Here is a 20,049-nt window from a genome sequence, read left to right as displayed (position 1 = left end):
TATGATCACACCACGTCTCGTTAATCATAAGGCATACACCCCCGCCCCTCTTCTTACCAGAAAGATGTTTGTTTCTGTCGGCACGATGCGTGAAGAAACCAGCTGGCTGCACCGACTCCGTTAGCGTCTCTTGAGTGAGCCATGTTTCCGTGAAGCAGAGAACGTTACAATCTCTGATGTCTCTCTGAAATGTTACCCTTGCTCGGATTTCATCAACCTTATTGTCAAGAGACTGGACATTGGCGAGTAGTATGCTAGGGAGTGGAGCGCGATGTGCCCGTCTCCGAAGTAGGACCAGGAGACCGCCTCGTTTGCCCCCTTTTACGGCGTCGCTTAGGGTTGCCGGCTGGGATCAGATCCATTGTATTGGGTGGAAGGCAAAACACTGGATCCGCTTCGGGAAAGTCATATTCCTGGTTGGAACGATGGTGAGTTGACGTTGCTCTTATATTCAGTAGTTCCTCCCGACTGTATGTAATGAAACCTAAGATTACCTGGGGTACCAATGTAAGGAATAACACATAAAAAAACAAAATACTGCATAGATTCCTAGGAACGCGAAGCGAGGCGGCCATCTCGGTCGGCGCCGGAAGTACATATGTGTATTCATACCCCTTGATTCATACCCCTTGATTCATACCCCTTGATTCATACCCCTTGATTCATACCCCTTGATTCATACCCCTTGATTCATACCCCTTGATTCATACCCCTTGATTCATACCCCTTGATTCATTCCACATTTTGTTGTGTTACAGCCATAATTATTTATTGAAATTGATATACAGAAGAAAAAAAAATCACATTTACATAAGTATTCACACCTTTGGCGGCGTTTTACAGCTTTTGTTGTCGTGGGTATGACAATCAGCTTTACACATCTGGATTCTTTCTCAAGACCTGTTAAGTTAGATGGGGTGAGGCGGTGAACAGCAATTTTCATGTTTTTCCACAGATTTTCAATGGGATTCAAGTCTGGGCTTTGGCCGGGCCACTCAAGGACTTTCAACATTCTTGCTCTTAAGCCATTCCAGCGTTGCTTTGGCTGTATGCTCGGGGTCATTGTCCCGTTGGAATGTAAATCTTCGCCCCCAGTCTATGGTCGTTTGCATCAAGGATTTGCCTGTATTTGGCTCCATTCATTGTTCCCTCTCTCCTTACCAGTCTCCCAGTCCCTGCCGATGAAAATAATCCCCATAGCATGACGCTGCCACCACCATGCTTCACGGTAGGGATGGTGTTAGATGGGTGATGAGCTGTACCTGGTTTTCTTCAGACTCTGCTTTGCATTCAGGCCAAAGAGTTAAATTTTTGTCTCATCAGACCACAGAATCTTTTGCCTAATGATCTGTCTTTCACGTGCCTTTTTTTTTTTTGCAAACTCCAAGCGTGCCGTCATGTGCCTTTTTCCTCAGGAGTGGCTTCCCGTCTTCAGGAGTGGCTTCCCGTCTTCAGGAGTGGCTTCCCGTCTTCAGGAGTGGCTTCCCGTCTTCAGGAGTGGCTTCCCGTCTTCAGGAGTGGCTTCCGTCTTCAGGAGTGGCTTCCGTCTTCAGGAGTGGCTTCCCGTCTTCAGGAGTGGCTTCCGTCTTCAGGAGTGGCTTCCGTCTTCAGGAGTGGCTTCCCGTCTTCAGGAGTGGCTTCCGTCTTCAGGAGTGGCTTCCCGTCTTCAGGAGTGGCTTCCCGTCTTCAGGAGTGGCTTCCCGTCTTCAGGAGTGGCTTCCGTCTTCAGGAGTGGCTTCCCGTCTTCAGGAGTGGCTTCCCGTCTTCAGGAGTGGCTTCCCGTCTTCAGGAGTGGCTTCCCGTCTTCAGGAGTGGCTTCCCGTCTTCAGGAGTGGCTTCCCGTCTTCAGGAGTGGCTTCCCGTCTTCAGGAGTGGCTTCCCGTCTTCAGGAGTGGCTTCCGTCTTCAGGAGTGGCTTCCCGTCTTCAGGAGTGGCTTCCCGTCTTCAGGAGTGGCTTCCCGTCTGGCCACTCTCCCATAAAGACCAGATTGGTGAAGTACTTCAGAGACCTTGTCCTTTTTGGCCAGTTCTCCCATTTCAGCCAAGGAACTCTGTAGTTATGTCAGTGTGGTCAATGGGTTCCTGGTCAGGTGACCTCCATGATCAAGATCAAGCAAAAAAAAAGGGGTGTGAATACTTATGTAAAATAGTTATCTATATTTAATTTTCAATTATCAAACATTTCTCAAAAACATGTTTTCATTTTTGTTATTATGTGTAGATGGGCGAGGAAAAGAAGGAGAAAAAAAAACGTACATTTTATCCATTTTGAATTCAGGCAGTAAAAACAAAATGTGGAATAAGTCAAGGGGTATGAATACTTTCTGAAGGCTTCCTCTACCACACACACACACACACACACACACACACACACACACACACACACACACACACACACACACACACACACACACACACACACACACACACACACACACACACACACACACACACACACACACCTCCCTGCTCTACTCACAGTCATGCTGTCGAAGGTCTGTGTGCTGGCGTGTACAGAGGAGATCTCCTGAGCAGAGAGGACAGGCGAGACGTATCGTCCTGTGAACTTATCCACCGTGTGGCTAACTCTCTTCTCCTGACTGGTCCACCACAACCTAACCATGGCAGGCAGGTCCTGTACCGCACTGTAGTACACACAACACGCCAGGTGGGAGAGCTCATATTGGATACCGGACGACTCTGTGGAGAGACAGAGAGACAGAGAGAGAGCATTAGAGACAGAGAGAGAGACAGAGCATTAAAGACAGAGAGAGAGACAGAGCATTAAAGACAGAGAGGAGACAGAGAGAGAGAGAGACAGAGAGAGAGCATTAGAGACAGAGAGAGAGACAGAGCATTAAAGACAGAGAGGAGACAGAGAGACAGAGAGAGAGCATTAGAGACAGAGCATTAAAGAGAGAGAGGAGACAGAGAGAGAGAGAGAGGAGACAGAGAGACAGAGAGCATTAGAGACAGAGAATTAGAAACAGAGAGAGAGAGAGAGAGAGAGCATTAGAGACAGAGAGAGAGAGAGCATTAGAGACAGAGAATTAGAAACAGAGAGAGAGAGAGAGAGAGAGCATTAGAGGCAGAGAGAGAGACAGAGCATTAAAGACAGAGAGGAGACAGAGAGAGACAGAGAGAGGAGACAGAGAGAGACAGAGAGAGAGCATTAGAGACAGAGCATTAAAGAGAGAGAGAGGAGACAGAGAGAGAGAGAGGAGACAGAGAGACAGAGAGCATTAGAGACAGAGAATTAGAGACAGAGAGAGAGAGACAGAGAGAGAGCATTAGAGACAGAGAGAGAGACAGAGCATTAAAGACAGAGAGGAGACAGAGAGAGAGAGAGGAGACAGAGAGAGAGAGAGAGAGAGAGAGAGAGAGACAGACAGAGAGAGAGAGAGAGACAGACAGAGAGAGAGAGAGAGACAGAGAGAGAGAGAGAGACAGACAGACAGAGAGAGAGAGACAGACAGACAGACAGACAGAGAGAGAGAGAGAGAGAGAGAGAGAGAGAGAGAGAGAGAGAGAGAGAGAGAGGAGACAGACGTGTGTGTATGCTACCCACTGTTGACGTCCAGAGAGAGGCTCTCTGTGAAGAATGTCTTGGTCTCCTTGGAGACAGGCTCCGCCCCCTGGCCGACGTAGGCGGGGTTTTCAGGCATCAGTCTGAACAGGTGGAGGAGGAGCTTGTGGAGGGACTTCTTTAAATAGAGAGAGTACTGGACACGCAGCTGGCGAGAGAACACACAGGTCAGCCTAGAACTCTTCTTTAGATAGAGACAGTAGACTGACACCCTAATCCTTCCTTTGTCCTTGTTTCCTCAATTCCTCCCTACTCAAAGATCACCGGCGTTCAGAAAGAAGAGCCTTGGATCCTCTCCTGAAATGAGCCTTGGGAGGTGAAGGGAGAAACGAGGAAAAAGGCATTTGACAGCGAGTTTTAGGGTTTTCCGATTTTCAAGATGACAAGGTGGAATGTTACAACACTCACACCAGGGTTGCGGTAATCCTACCTGTATGTACACATCTACCTCAATTACCTCAGCACATCGAATCATACCCCAAACTGTTTTCATTTACATTTTCAAGTTTAAAAACAGAGAATGCCCTGTAAATAGAGGCAGCCCAAGTCTGAATACAGTGAGGGTGAAAGACCGTAAACAGATAGACCTGTTGGGGAATACTTGACGAGTTAGCTGGCTGGCTAGCTAGCCTCGCTATAGACTTAGCTCAATAGCTATCCACGCTATTGACTTAGCTGGCAAGCTAGCCTAGCTATAGACTTTGCTGGTTAGCTAGCCTCGCTATAGACTTTGCTGGCTAGCTAGCCTCGTCGCTATAGACTTTGCTGGCTAGCTTGCCTCGTCGCTATAGACTTTGCTGGCTAGCTAGCCTCGTCGCTATAGACTTTGCTGGCTAGCTAGCCTCGTCGCTATAGACTTAGCTGGCTAGCAAGCCTCGCTAAAGACTTTGCTGGCTAGCTAGCCTCGCTATAGACTTAGCTGGCTAGCTAGCCTCGCTATAGACTTAGCTTGCTAGCTAGCCTCGCTATAGACTTAGCTGGCTAGCTAGCCTCGCTATAGACTTAGCTGGCTAGCTAGCCTCGCTACAGACTTAGCTGGTTGGCTAGCTTCGCTATAGACTTAGCTAGCCTCGCCATAGACTTAGCTGGCTAGCTATCCACGCTATTGACTTAGCTGGCAAGCTAGCCTCGCTATAGACATAGCTCAATAGCTATCCACGCTATTGACTTAGCTGGCAAGCTAGCCTAGCTATAGACTTTGCTGGTTAGCTAGCCTCGCTATAGACTTTGCTGGCTAGCTAGCCTCGTCGCTATAGACTTTGCTGGCTAGCTAGCCTCCTCGCTATAGACTTAGCTGGCTAGCCACCTTGAACGGAAATAATAGAAACACCTAACCGCTAAAACATATGGACTCCTGTAGAAAACAAATGCGCTGCCAAAACAACAATGTGTATGATAGTGGGAGGACTGCCAGCCGAATCTCTAAAGTGAACCAGCTGATATCGGCAGTCCTAGGCTACGAAAGAGGTGATTGCAGCGGAGAGGATGAGGGAGGTAAAGGACCCGAGGAGGTAAAGGTGCTGTGTTAGTCCGTGGAGGAGAAAGTGGCCCTGTAACGGAAGTGTACGGTGAGACTTTGGAATAGATTGTTGAATATGCCAATTGCCAGAATAGAAAGCAACATTGTTTTCTCTCAATAGGATCTCTCCATAGGGGGGATGCCTGGGCAACAGAAATGTCTGACCTTTTCAAACAGTCTGTGAACAATTGTACGAAAACCAAATTAAGGGAGACAGACGCTATTAAAAAACAACTGATGACGCAATATGAAAAGAAATGGGTGAAGGAGATTAATCATAAACCCAAATTGGAGAACCTTTTGTTTGATTAAGGGTGAATTTGTGTGAAATATATATTAAGTCCAATCCACCTAAAAACAGATTGCTATGTGTACAGGTAAGTGGTTGAAACAGGTCGGTATAATGGTGAAATGGAAGAGGAAACATTATGTAACTATAGCGACCTTGAAGAAATAGAGAAATTAATTTGATCCTCTGTTGTCCTTTCTACCACGAAATACACTTGTCCTTATTCCAGAACAACCACCAGATATACTCTGGTATTATGTAGTCATGAGGAGACAGACCACCAGATATACCCTGGTATTATGTAGTCATGAGGAGACAGACCACCAGATATACCCTGGTATTATGTAGTCATGAGGAGACAGACCACCAGATATACCCTGGTATTATGTAGTCATGAGGAGACAGACCACCAGATATACCCTGGTATTATGTAGTCATGAGGAGACAGACCACCAGATATACCCTGGTATTATGTAGCTGAGGAGACAGACCACCAGATAAACCCTGGTATTATGTAGCCATGAGGAGACAGACCACCAGATATACCCTGGTATTATGTAGTCATGAGGAGACAGACCACCAGATATACCCTGGTATTATGTAGTCATGAGGAGACAGACCTCCAGATATACCCTGGTATTATGTAGTCATGAGGAGACAGACCACCAGATATACCCTGGTATTATGTAGTCATGAGGAGACAGACCACCAGATATACCCTGGTATTATGTAGCTGAGTCATGAGGAGACAGACCACCAGATATACCCTGGTATTATGTAGCTGAGTCATGAGGAGACAGACCACCAGATATACCCTGGTATTATGTAGCCATGAGGAGACAGACCACCAGATATACCCTGGTATTATGTAGCCATGAGGAGACAGACCACCAGATATACCCTGGTATTATGTAGCTGAGTCATGAGGAGACAGACCACCAGATATACCCTGGTATTATGTAGCTGAGTCATGAGGAGACAGACCACCAGATATACCCTGGTATTATGTAGCCATGAGGAGACAGACCACCAGATATACCCTGGTATTATGTAGCCATGAGGAGACAGACCACCAGATACACCCTGGTATTATGTATCTGAGGAGACAGACCACCAGATATACCCTGGTATTATGTAGCTGAGGAGACAGACCACCAGATATACCCTGGTATTATGTAGTCATGAGGAGACAGACCACCAGATATACCCTGGTATTATGTAGTCATGAGCAGACAGACCACCAGATATACCCTGGTATTATGTAGCCATGAGGAGACAGACCACCAGATATACCCTGGTATTATGTAGCTATGAGGAGACAGACCACCAGATATACCCTGGTATTATGTAGCCATGAGGAGACAGACCACCAGATATACCCTGGTATTATGTAGCCATGAGGAGACAGACCACCAGATATACCCTGGTATTATGTAGTCATGAGGAGACAGACCACCAGATATACCCTGGTATTATGTAGCCATGAGGAGACAGACCACCAGATATACCCTGGTATTATGTAGTCATGAGGTGACAGACCACCAGATATACCCTGGTATTATGTAGCCATGAGGAGACAGACCACCAGATATACCCTGGTATTATGTAGCCATGAGGAGACAGACCACCAGATATACCCTGGTATTATGTAGCCATGAGGAGACAGACCACCAGATATATCCTGGTATTATGTAGCTGAGTCATGAGGAGACAGACCACCAGATATACCCTGGTATTATGTAGTCATGAGGAGACAGACCACCAGATATACCCTGGTTATATGTAGTCATGAGGAGACAGACCACCAGATATACCCTGATATTATGTAGCCATGAGGAGACAGACAACCAGATATACCCTGGTATTATGTAGTCATGAGGAGACAGACCACCAGATATACCCTGGTATTATGTAGCCATGAGGAGACAGACCACAAGATATACCCTGGTATTATGTAGTCATGAGGAGACAGACCACCAGATATAACCTGGTATTATGTAGTCATGAGGAGACAGACCTCCAGATATTCCCTGGTATTATGTAGTCATGAGGAGACAGACCACCAGATATACCCTGGTATTATGTAGCCATGAGGAGACAGACCACCAGATATACCCTGGTATTATGTAGTCATGAGGAGACAGACCACCAGATATACCCTGGTATTATGTAGTCATGAGGAGACAGACCACCAGATATACCCTGGTATTATGTAGCTGAGGAGACAGACCACCAGATATACCCTGGTATTATGTAGCCATGAGGAGACAGACCACCAGATATACCCTGGTATTATGTAGTCATGAGGAGACAGACCACCAGATATACCCTGGTATTATGTAGTCATGAGGAGACAGACCTCCAGATATACCCTGGTATTATGTAGTCATGAGGAGACAGACCACCAGATATACCCTGGTATTATGTAGTCATGAGGAGACAGACCACCAGATATACCCTGGTATTATGTAGCTGAGTCATGAGGAGACAGACCACCAGATATACCCTGGTATTATGTAGCTGAGTCATGAGGAGACAGACCACCAGATATACCCTGGTATTATGTAGCCATGAGGAGACAGACCACCAGATATACCCTGGTATTATGTAGCCATGAGGAGACAGACCACCAGATATACCCTGGTATTATGTAGCCATGAGGAGACAGACCACCAGATACACCCTGGTATTATGTATCTGAGGAGACAGACCACCAGATATACCCTGGTATTATGTAGCTGAGGAGACAGACCACCAGATATACCCTGGTATTATGTAGTCATGAGGAGACAGACCACCAGATATACCCTGGTATTATGTAGCCATGAGGAGACAGACCACCAGATATACCCTGGTATTATGTAGCTATGAGGAGACAGACCACCAGATATACCCTGGTATTATGTAGCCATGAGGAGACAGACCACCAGATATACCCTGGTATTATGTAGCCATGAGGAGACAGACCACCAGATATACCCTGGTATTATGTAGTCATGAGGAGACAGACCACCAGATATACCCTGGTATTATGTAGCCATGAGGAGACAGACCACCAGATATACCCTGGTATTATGTAGTCATGAGGAGACAGACCACCAGATATACCCTGGTATTATGTAGCCATGAGGAGACAGACAACCAGATATACCCTGGTATTATGTAGCCATGAGGAGACAGACCACCAGATATACCCTGGTATTATGTAGCCATGAGGAGACAGACCACCAGATATATCCTGGTATTATGTAGCTGAGTCATGAGGAGACAGACCACCAGATATACCCTGGTATTATGTAGTCATGAGGAGACAGACCACCAGATATACCCTGGTTATATGTAGTCATGAGGAGACAGACCACCAGATATACCCTGATATTATGTAGCCATGAGGAGTCAGACAACCAGATATACCCTGGTATTATGTAGTCATGAGGAGACAGACCACCAGATATACCCTGGTATTATGTAGCCATGAGGAGACAGACCACAAGATATACCCTGGTATTATGTAGTCATGAGGAGACAGACCACCAGATATAACCTGGTATTATGTAGTCATGAGGAGACAGACCTCCAGATATTCCCTGGTATTATGTAGTCATGAGGAGACAGACCACCAGATATACCCTGGTATTATGTAGCCATGAGGAGACAGACCACCAGATATACCCTGGTATTATGTAGTCATGAGGAGACAGACCACCAGATATACCCTGGTATTATGTAGTCATGAGGAGACAGACCACCAGATATACCCTGGTATTATGTAGCTGAGGAGACAGACCACCAGATATACCCTGGTATTATGTAGCCATGAGGAGACAGACCACCAGATATACCCTGGTATTATGTAGTCATGAGGAGACAGACCACCAGATATACCCTGGTATTATGTAGTCATGAGGAGACAGACCTCCAGATATACCCTGGTATTATGTAGTCATGAGGAGACAGACCACCAGATATACCCTGGTATTATGTAGTCATGAGGAGACAGACCACCAGATATACCCTGGTATTATGTAGCTGAGTCATGAGGAGACAGACCACCAGATATACCCTGGTATTATGTAGCTGAGTCATGAGGAGACAGACCACCAGATATACCCTGGTATTATGTAGCCATGAGGAGACAGACCACCAGATATACCCTGGTATTATGTAGCCATGAGGAGACAGACCACCAGATATACCCTGGTATTATGTAGCTGAGTCATGAGGAGACAGACCACCAGATATACCCTGGTATTATGTAGCTGAGTCATGAGGAGACAGACCACCAGATATACCCTGGTATTATGTAGCCATGAGGAGACAGACCACCAGATATACCCTGGTATTATGTAGCCATGAGGAGACAGACCACCAGATATACCCTGGTATTATGTATCTGAGGAGACAGACCACCAGATATACCCTGGTATTATGTAGCTGAGGAGACAGACCACCAGATATACCCTGGTATTATGTAGTCATGAGGAGACAGACCACCAGATATACCCTGGTATTATGTAGCCATGAGGAGACAGACCACCAGATATACCCTGGTATTATGTAGTCATGAGGAGACAGACCACCAGATATACCCTGGTATTATGTAGTCATGAGGAGACAGACCACCAGATATACCCTGGTATTATGTAGTCATGAGGAGACTGACCACCAGATATACCCTGGTTTTATGTAGTCATGAGGAGACAGACCACCAGATATACCCTGGTATTATGTAGTCATGAGGAGACAGACCACCAGATATACCCTGGTATTATGTAGTCATGAGGAGACAGACCAACAGATATACCCTGGTTTTATGTAGTCATGAGGAGACAGACCACCAGATATACCCTGGTATTATGTAGTCATGAGGAGACAGACCAACAGATATACCCTGGTATTATGTAGTCATGAGGAGACAGACCAACAGATATACCCTGGTATTATGTAGTCATGAGGAGACAGACCTCCAGATATACCCTGGTATTATGTAGTCATGAGGAGACAGACCACCAGATATACCCTGGTATTATGTAGTCATGAGGAGACAGACCACCAAATATACCCTGGTATTATGTAGTCATGAGGAGACAGACCACCAGATATACCCTGGTATTATGTAGCCATGAGGAGACAGACCACCAGATATACCCTGGTATTATGTAGTCATGAGGAGACAGACCACCAGATATACCCTGGTATTATGTAGTCATGAGGAGACAGACCACCAGATATACCCTGGTATTATGTAGTCATGAGGAGACAGACCACCAGATATAACCTGGTATTATGTAGTCATGAGGAGACAGACCACCAGATATACCCTGGTATTATGTAGTCATGAGGAGACAGACCACCAGATATAGCCTGGTATTATGTAGTCATGAGGAGACAGACCACCAGATATACCCTGGTATTATGTAGTCATGAGAAGACAGACCACCAGATATACCCTGGTATTATGTAGTCATGAGGAGACAGACCACCAGATATACCCTGGTATTATGTAGTCATGAGGAGACAGACCACCAGATATACCCTGGTATTATGTAGTCATGAGGAGACTGACCACCAGATATACCCTGGTATTATGTAGTCATGAGGAGACAGACCACCAGATATACCCTGGTATTATGTAGTCATGAGGAGACAGACCACCAGATATACCCTGGTATTATGTAGTCATGAGAAGACAGACCACCAGATATACCCTGGTATTATGTAGTCATGAGGAGACAGACCACCAGATATACCCTGGTATTATGTAGTCATGAGGAGACAGACCACCAGATATACCCTGGTATTATGTAGTCATGAGAAGACAGACCACCAGATATAGCCTGGTATTATGTAGTCATGAGGAGACTGACCACCAGATATACCCTGGTATTATGTAGTCATGAGGAGACAGACCACCAGATATACCCTGGTATTATGTAGTCATGAGGAGACAGACCACCAGATATACCCTGGTATTATGTAGTCATGAGAAGACAGACCACCAGATATAGCCTGGTATTATGTAGTCATGAGGAGACAGACCACCAGATATACCCTGGTATTATGTAGTCATGAGGATACAGACCACCAGATATACCCTGGTATTATGTAGTCATGAGAAGACAGACCACCAGATATACCCTGGTATTATGTAGTCATGAGGAGACAGACCACCAGATATAACCTGGTATTATGTAGTCATGAGGAGACAGACCACCAGATATACCCTGGTATTATGTAGCTGAGGAGACAGACCACCAGATATACCCTGGTATTATGTAGCCATGAGGAGACAGACCACCAGATATACCCTGGTATTATGTAGCCATGAGGAGACAGACCACCAGATATAACCTGGTATTATGTAGCAGAGGAGACAGACCACCAGATATACCCTGGTATTATGTAGCAGAGGAGACAGACCACCAGATATACCCTGGTATTATGTAGTCATGAGGAGACAGACCACCAGATATACCCTGGTATTATGTAGCTGAGGAGACAGACCACCAGATATACCCTGGTATTATGTAGTCATGAGGATACAGACCACCAGATATACCCTGGTATTGTGTAGTCATGAGGAGACAGACCACCATATATACCCTGGTATTATGTAGCAGAGGAGACAGACCACCAGATATACCCTGGTATTATGTAGCTGAGTCATGAGGAGACAGACCACCAGATATACCCTGGTATTATGTAGCTGAGTCATGAGGAGACAGACCACCAGATATACCCTGGTATTATGTAGCCATGAGGAGACAGACCACCAGATATACCCTGGTATTATGTAGCCATGAGGAGACAGACCACCAGATATACCCTGGTATTATGTATCTGAGGAGACAGACCACCAGATATACCCTGGTATTATGTAGCTGAGGAGACAGACCACCAGATATACCCTGGTATTATGTAGTCATGAGGAGACAGACCACCAGATATACCCTGGTATTATGTAGCCATGAGGAGACAGACCACCAGATATACCCTGGTATTATGTAGTCATGAGGAGACAGACCACCAGATATACCCTGGTATTATGTAGTCATGAGGAGACAGACCACCAGATATACCCTGGTATTATGTAGCCATGAGGAGACAGACCACCAGATATACCCTGGTATTATGTAGCTATGAGGAGACAGACCACCAGATATACCCTGGTATTATGTAGCCATGAGGAGACAGACCACCAGATATACCCTGGTATTATGTAGCCATGAGGAGACAGACCACCAGATATACCCTGGTATTATGTAGTCATGAGGAGACAGACCACCAGATATACCCTGGTATTATGTAGCCATGAGGAGACAGACCACCAGATATACCCTGGTATTATGTAGTCATGAGGAGACAGACCACCAGATATACCCTGGTATTATGTAGTCATGAGGAGACAGACCACCAGATATACCCTGGTATTATGTAGTCATGAGAAGACAGACCACCAGATATAGCCTGGTATTATGTAGTCATGAGGAGACAGACCACCAGATATACCCTGGTATTATGTAGTCATGAGGATACAGACCACCAGATATACCCTGGTATTATGTAGTCATGAGAAGACAGACCACCAGATATACCCTGGTATTATGTAGTCATGAGGAGACAGACCACCAGATATAACCTGGTATTATGTAGTCATGAGGAGACAGACCACCAGATATACCCTGGTATTATGTAGCTGAGGAGACAGACCACCAGATATACCCTGGTATTATGTAGCCATGAGGAGACAGACCACCAGATATATACCCTGGTATTATGTAGCCATGAGGAGACAGACCACCAGATATAACCTGGTATTATGTAGCAGAGGAGACAGACCACCAGATATACCCTGGTATTATGTAGCAGAGGAGACAGACCACCAGATATACCCTGGTATTATGTAGTCATGAGGAGACAGACCACCAGATATACCCTGGTATTATGTAGCTGAGGAGACAGACCACCAGATATACCCTGGTATTATGTAGTCATGAGGATACAGACCACCAGATATACCCTGGTATTGTGTAGTCATGAGGAGACAGACCACCATATATACCCTGGTATTATGTAGCAGAGGAGACAGACCACCAGATATACCCTGGTATTATGTAGCTGAGTCATGAGGAGACAGACCACCAGATATACCCTGGTATTATGTAGCTGAGTCATGAGGAGACAGACCACCAGATATACCCTGGTATTATGTAGCCATGAGGAGACAGACCACCAGATATACCCTGGTATTATGTAGCCATGAGGAGACAGACCACCAGATATACCCTGGTATTATGTATCTGAGGAGACAGACCACCAGATATACCCTGGTATTATGTAGCTGAGGAGACAGACCACCAGATATACCCTGGTATTATGTAGTCATGAGGAGACAGACCACCAGATATACCCTGGTATTATGTAGCCATGAGGAGACAGACCACCAGATATACCCTGGTATTATGTAGTCATGAGGAGACAGACCACCAGATATACCCTGGTATTATGTAGTCATGAGGAGACAGACCACCAGATATACCCTGGTATTATGTAGCCATGAGGAGACAGACCACCAGATATACCCTGGTATTATGTAGCTATGAGGAGACAGACCACCAGATATACCCTGGTATTATGTAGCCATGAGGAGACAGACCACCAGATATACCCTGGTATTATGTAGCCATGAGGAGACAGACCACCAGATATACCCTGGTATTATGTAGTCATGAGGAGACAGACCACCAGATATACCCTGGTATTATGTAGCCATGAGGAGACAGACCACCAGATATACCCTGGTATTATGTAGTCATGAGGAGACAGACCACCAGATATACCCTGGTATTATGTAGCCATGAGGAGACAGACAACCAGATATACCCTGGTATTATGTAGCCATGAGGAGACAGACCACCAGATATACCCTGGTATTATGTAGCCATGAGGAGACAGACCACCAGATATATCCTGGTATTATGTAGCTGAGTCATGAGGAGACAGACCACCAGATATACCCTGGTATTATGTAGTCATGAGGAGACAGACCACCAGATATACCCTGGTATTATGTAGTCATGAGAAGACAGACCACCAGATATACCCTGGTATTATGTAGTCATGAGGAGACAGACCACCAGATATACCCTGGTATTATGTAGTCATGAGGAGACTGACCACCAGATATACCCTGGTTTTATGTAGTCATGAGGAGACAGACCACCAGATATAGCCTGGTATTATGTAGTCATGAGGAGACAGACCACCAGATATACCCTGGTTTTATGTAGTCATGAGGAGACAGACCACCAGATATACCCTGGTATTATGTAGTCATGAGAAGACAGACCACCAGATATACCCTGGTATTATGTAGTCATGAGGAGACAGACCACCAGATATACCCTGGTATTATGTAGTCATGAGGAGACAGACCACCAGATATACCCTGGTATTATGTAGTCATGAGGAGACTGACCACCAGATATACCCTGGTTTTATGTAGTCATGAGGAGACAGACCACCAGATATACCCTGGTATTATGTAGTCATGAGGAGACAGACCACCAGATATACCCTGGTATTATGTAGTCATGAGGAGACAGACCACCAGATATAACCTGGTATTATGTAGTCATGAGGAGACAGACCACCAGATATACCCTGGTATTATGTAGTCATGAGGAGACAGACCAACAGATATACCCTGGTATTATGTAGTCATGAGGAGACAGACCTCCAGATATACCCTGGTATTATGTAGTCATGAGGAGACAGACCTCCAGATATACCCTGGTATTATGTAGTCATGAGGAGACAGACCACCAGATATACCCTGGTATTATGTAGTCATGAGGAGACAGACCACCAAATATACCCTGGTATTATGTAGTCATGAGGAGACAGACCACCAGATATACCCTGGTATTATGTAGCCATGAGGAGACAGACCACCAGATATACCCTGGTATTATGTAGTCATGAGGAGACAGACCACCAGATATACCCTGGTATTATGTAGTCATGAGGAGACAGACCACCAGATATACCCTGGTATTATGTAGTCATGAGGAGACAGACCACCAGATATAACCTGGTATTATGTAGTCATGAGGAGACAGACCACCAGATATACCCTGGTATTATGTAGTCATGAGGAGACAGACCACCAGATATAGCCTGGTATTATGTAGTCATGAGGAGATAGACCACCAGATATACCCTGGTATTATGTAGTCATGAGAAGACAGACCACCAGATATACCCTGGTATTATGTAGTCATGAGGAGACAGACCACCAGATATACCCTGGTATTATGTAGTCATGAGGAGACAGACCACCAGATATACCCTGGTATTATGTAGTCATGAGGAGACAGACCACCAGATATACCCTGGTATTATGTAGTCATGAGGAGACTGACCACCAGATATACCCTGGTATTATGTAGTCATGAGGAGACAGACCACCAGATATACCCTGGTATTATGTAGTCATGAGAAGACAGACCACCAGATATACCCTGGTATTATGTAGTCATGAGGAGACAGACCACCAGATATACCCTGGTATTATGTAGTCATGAGGAGACAGACCACCAGATATACCCTGGTATTATGTAGTCATGAGAAGACAGACCACCAGATATAGCCTGGTATTATGTAGTCATGAGGAGACTGACCACCAGATATACCCTGGTATTATGTAGTCATGAGGAGACAGACCACCAGATATACCCTGGTATTATGTAGTCATGAGAAGACAGACCACCAGATATAGCCTGGTATTATGTAGTCATGAGGAGACAGACCACCAGATATACCCTGGTATTATGTAGTCATGAGGATACAGACCACCAGATATACCCTGGTATTATGTAGTCATGAGAAGACAGACCACCAGATATACCCTGGTATTATGTAGTCATGAGGAGACAGACCACCAGATATAACCTGGTATTATGTAGTCATGAGGAGACAGACCACCAGATATACCCTGGTGTTATGTAGTCATGAGGAGACAGACCACCAGATATACCCTGGTATTATGTAGTCATGAGGAGACAGACCACCAGATATACCCTGGTATTATGTAGCCATGAGGAGACAGACCACCAGATATAACCTGGTATTATGTAGCAGAGGAGACAGACCACCAGATATACCCTGGTATTATGTAGCAGAGGAGACAGACCACCAGATATACCCTGGTATTATGTAGTCATGAGGAGACAGACCACCAGATATACCCTGGTATTATGTAGCTGAGGAGACAGACCACCAGATATACCCTGGTATTATGTAGTCATGAGGATACAGACCACCAGATATACCCTGGTATTGTGTAGTCATGAGGAGACAGACCACCAGATATACCCTGGTATTATGTAGCAGAGGAGACAGACCACCAGATATACCCTGGTATTATGTAGCAGAGGAGACAGACCACCAGATATACCCTGGTATTATGTAGTCATGAGGAGACAGACCACCAGATATACCCTGGTATTATGTAGCTGAGGAGACAGACCACCAGATATACCCTGGTATTATGTAGTCATGAGGAGACAGACCACCAGATATACCCTGGTATTATGTAGCTGAGTCATGAGGAGACAGACCACCAGATATACCCTGGTATTATGTAGTCATGAGGAGACAGACCACCAGATATACCCTGGTATTATGTAGTCATGAGGAGACAGACCACCAGATATACCCTGGTATTATGTAGCCATGGGGAGACAGACCACCAGATATACCCTGGTATTATGTAGTCATGAGGAGACAGACCACCAGATATACCCTGGTATTATGTAGTCATGAGGAGACAGACCACCAGATATACCCTGGTATTATGTAGTCATGAGGAGACAGACCACCAGATATAACCTGGTATTATGTAGTCATGAGGAGACAGACCACCAGATATACCCTGGTATTATGTAGTCATGAGGAGACAGACCACCAGATATAGCCTGGTATTATGTAGTCATGAGGAGACAGACCACCAGATATACCCTGGTATTATGTAGTCATGAGAAGACAGACCACCAGATATACCCTGGTATTATGTAGTCATGAGGAGACAGACCACCAGATATACCCTGGTATTATGTAGTCATGAGGAGACAGACCACCAGATATACCCTGGTATTATGTAGTCATGAGGAGACTGACCACCAGATATACCCTGGTATTATGTAGTCATGAGGAGACAGACCACCAGATATACCCTGGTATTATGTAGTCATGAGGAGACAGACCACCAGATATACCCTGGTATTATGTAGTCATGAGAAGACAGACCACCAGATATACCCTGGTATTATGTAGTCATGAGAAGACAGACCACCAGATATACCCTGGTATTATGTAGTCATGAGGAGACAGACCACCAGATATACCCTGGTATTATGTAGTCATGAGAAGACAGACCACCAGATATACCCTGGTATTATGTAGTCATGAGGAGACAGACCACCAGATATAACCTGGTATTATGTAGTCATGAGGAGACAGACCACCAGATATACCCTGGTATTATGTAGTCATGAGGAGACAGACCACCAGATATACCCTGGTATTATGTAGTCATGAGGAGACAGACCACCAGATATACCCTGGTATTATGTAGCCATGAGGAGACAGACCACCAGATATAACCTGGTATTATGTAGCAGAGGAGACAGACCACCAGATATACCCTGGTATTATGTAGCAGAGGAGACAGACCACCAGATATACCCTGGTATTATGTAGTCATGAGGAGACAGACCACCAGATATACCCTGGTATTATGTAGCTGAGGAGACAGACCACCAGATATACCCTGGTATTATGTAGTCATGAGGATACAGACCACCAGATATACCCTGGTATTGTGTAGTCATGAGGAGACAGACCACCAGATATACCCTGGTATTATGTAGCAGAGGAGACAGACCACCAGATATACCCTGGTATTATGTAGCAGAGGAGACAGACCACCAGATATACCCTGGTATTATGTAGTCATGAGGAGACAGACCACCAGATATACCCTGGTATTATGTAGCTGAGGAGACAGACCACCAGATATACCCTGGTATTATGTAGTCATGAGGAGACAGACCACCAGATATACCCTGGTATTATGTAGCTGAGTCATGAGGAGACAGACCACCAGATATACCCTGGTATTATGTAGTCATGAGGAGACAGACCACCAGATATACCCTGGTATTATGTAGTCATGAGGAGACAGACCACCAGATATACCCTGGTATTATGTAGTCATGAGGAGACAGACCACCAGATATACCCTGGTATTATGTAGTCATGAGGAGACAGACCACCAGATATACCCTGGTATTATGTAGTCATGAGGAGACAGACCACCAGATATACCCTGGTATTATGTAGTCATGAGGAGACAGACCACCAGATATACCCTGGTATTATGTAGCCATGAGGAGACAGACCACCAGATATACCCTGGTATTATGTAGCCATGAGGAGACAGACCACCAGATATACCCTGGTATTATGTAGTCATGAGGAGACAGACCACCAGATATACCCTGGTATTATGTAGCCATGAGGAGACAGACCACCAGATATACCCTGGTATTATGTAGTCATGAGGAGACAGACCACCAGATATACCCTGGTATTATGTAGTCATGAGGAGACAGACCACCAGATATACCCTGGTATTATGTAGTCATGAGGAGACAGACCACCAGATATACCCTGGTATTATGTAGTCATGAGGAGACAGACCACCAGATATACCCTGGTATTATGTAGTCATGAGGAGACAGACCACCAGATATACCCTGGTATTATGTAGTCATGAGAAGACAGACCACCAGATATACCCTGGTATTATGTAGTCATGAGGAGACAGACCACCAGATATACCCTGGTATTATGTAGTCATGAGAAGACAGACCACCAGATATACCCTGGTATTATGTAGTCATGAGGAGACAGACCACCAGATATAACCTGGTATTATGTAGTCATGAGGAGACAGACCACCAGATATACCCTGGTATTATGTAGTCATGAGGAGACAGACCACCAGATATACCCTGGTATTATGTAGTCATGAGGAGACAGACCACCAGATATACCCTGGTATTATGTAGCCATGAGGAGACAGACCACCAGATATAACCTGGTATTATGTAGCAGAGGAGACAGACCACCAGATATACCCTGGTATTATGTAGCAGAGGAGACAGACCACCAGATATACCCTGGTATTATGTAGTCATGAGGAGACAGACCACCAGATATACCCTGGTATTATGTAGCTGAGGAGACAGACCACCAGATATACCCTGGTATTATGTAGTCATGAGGATACAGACCACCAGATATACCCTGGTATTGTGTAGTCATGAGGAGACAGACCACCAGATATACCCTGGTATTATGTAGCAGAGGAGACAGACCACCAGATATACCCTGGTATTATGTAGCAGAGGAGACAGACCACCAGATATACCCTGGTATTATGTAGTCATGAGGAGACAGACCACCAGATATACCCTGGTATTATGTAGCTGAGGAGACAGACCACCAGATATACCCTGGTATTATGTAGTCATGAGGAGACAGACCACCAGATATACCCTGGTATTATGTAGCTGAGTCATGAGGAGA

General features: G+C 45.3%; 1 protein-coding gene across 2 annotated transcripts in view; it reads right to left on the bottom strand.

The window, feature by feature from the left end:
* Window positions 1-20,049, bottom strand: part of ltn1 (listerin E3 ubiquitin protein ligase 1) — an 80,914-nt gene that overhangs the window by 6,995 nt on the left and 53,870 nt on the right. For both annotated transcript variants that reach the window (XM_071364974.1, XM_071364975.1), the window contains exons 30-31: window positions 3,569-3,734; window positions 2,480-2,700 (exon numbers count right to left, since the gene is read on the bottom strand). In XM_071364974.1, coding sequence (XP_071221075.1) covers window positions 2,480-2,700; window positions 3,569-3,734 — 387 coding nt within the window. The remainder of the gene's footprint in view (window positions 1-2,479; window positions 2,701-3,568; window positions 3,735-20,049) is intronic.

This window comes from Salvelinus alpinus, chromosome 24 (genome assembly GCF_045679555.1).
Source record: "Salvelinus alpinus chromosome 24, SLU_Salpinus.1, whole genome shotgun sequence".
In the NCBI taxonomy this organism is placed as follows: domain Eukaryota; kingdom Metazoa; phylum Chordata; class Actinopteri; order Salmoniformes; family Salmonidae; genus Salvelinus; species Salvelinus alpinus.
Note: the sequence above shows the minus strand (reverse complement) of the source record. Positions and strands in the feature narration are given on the sequence as shown.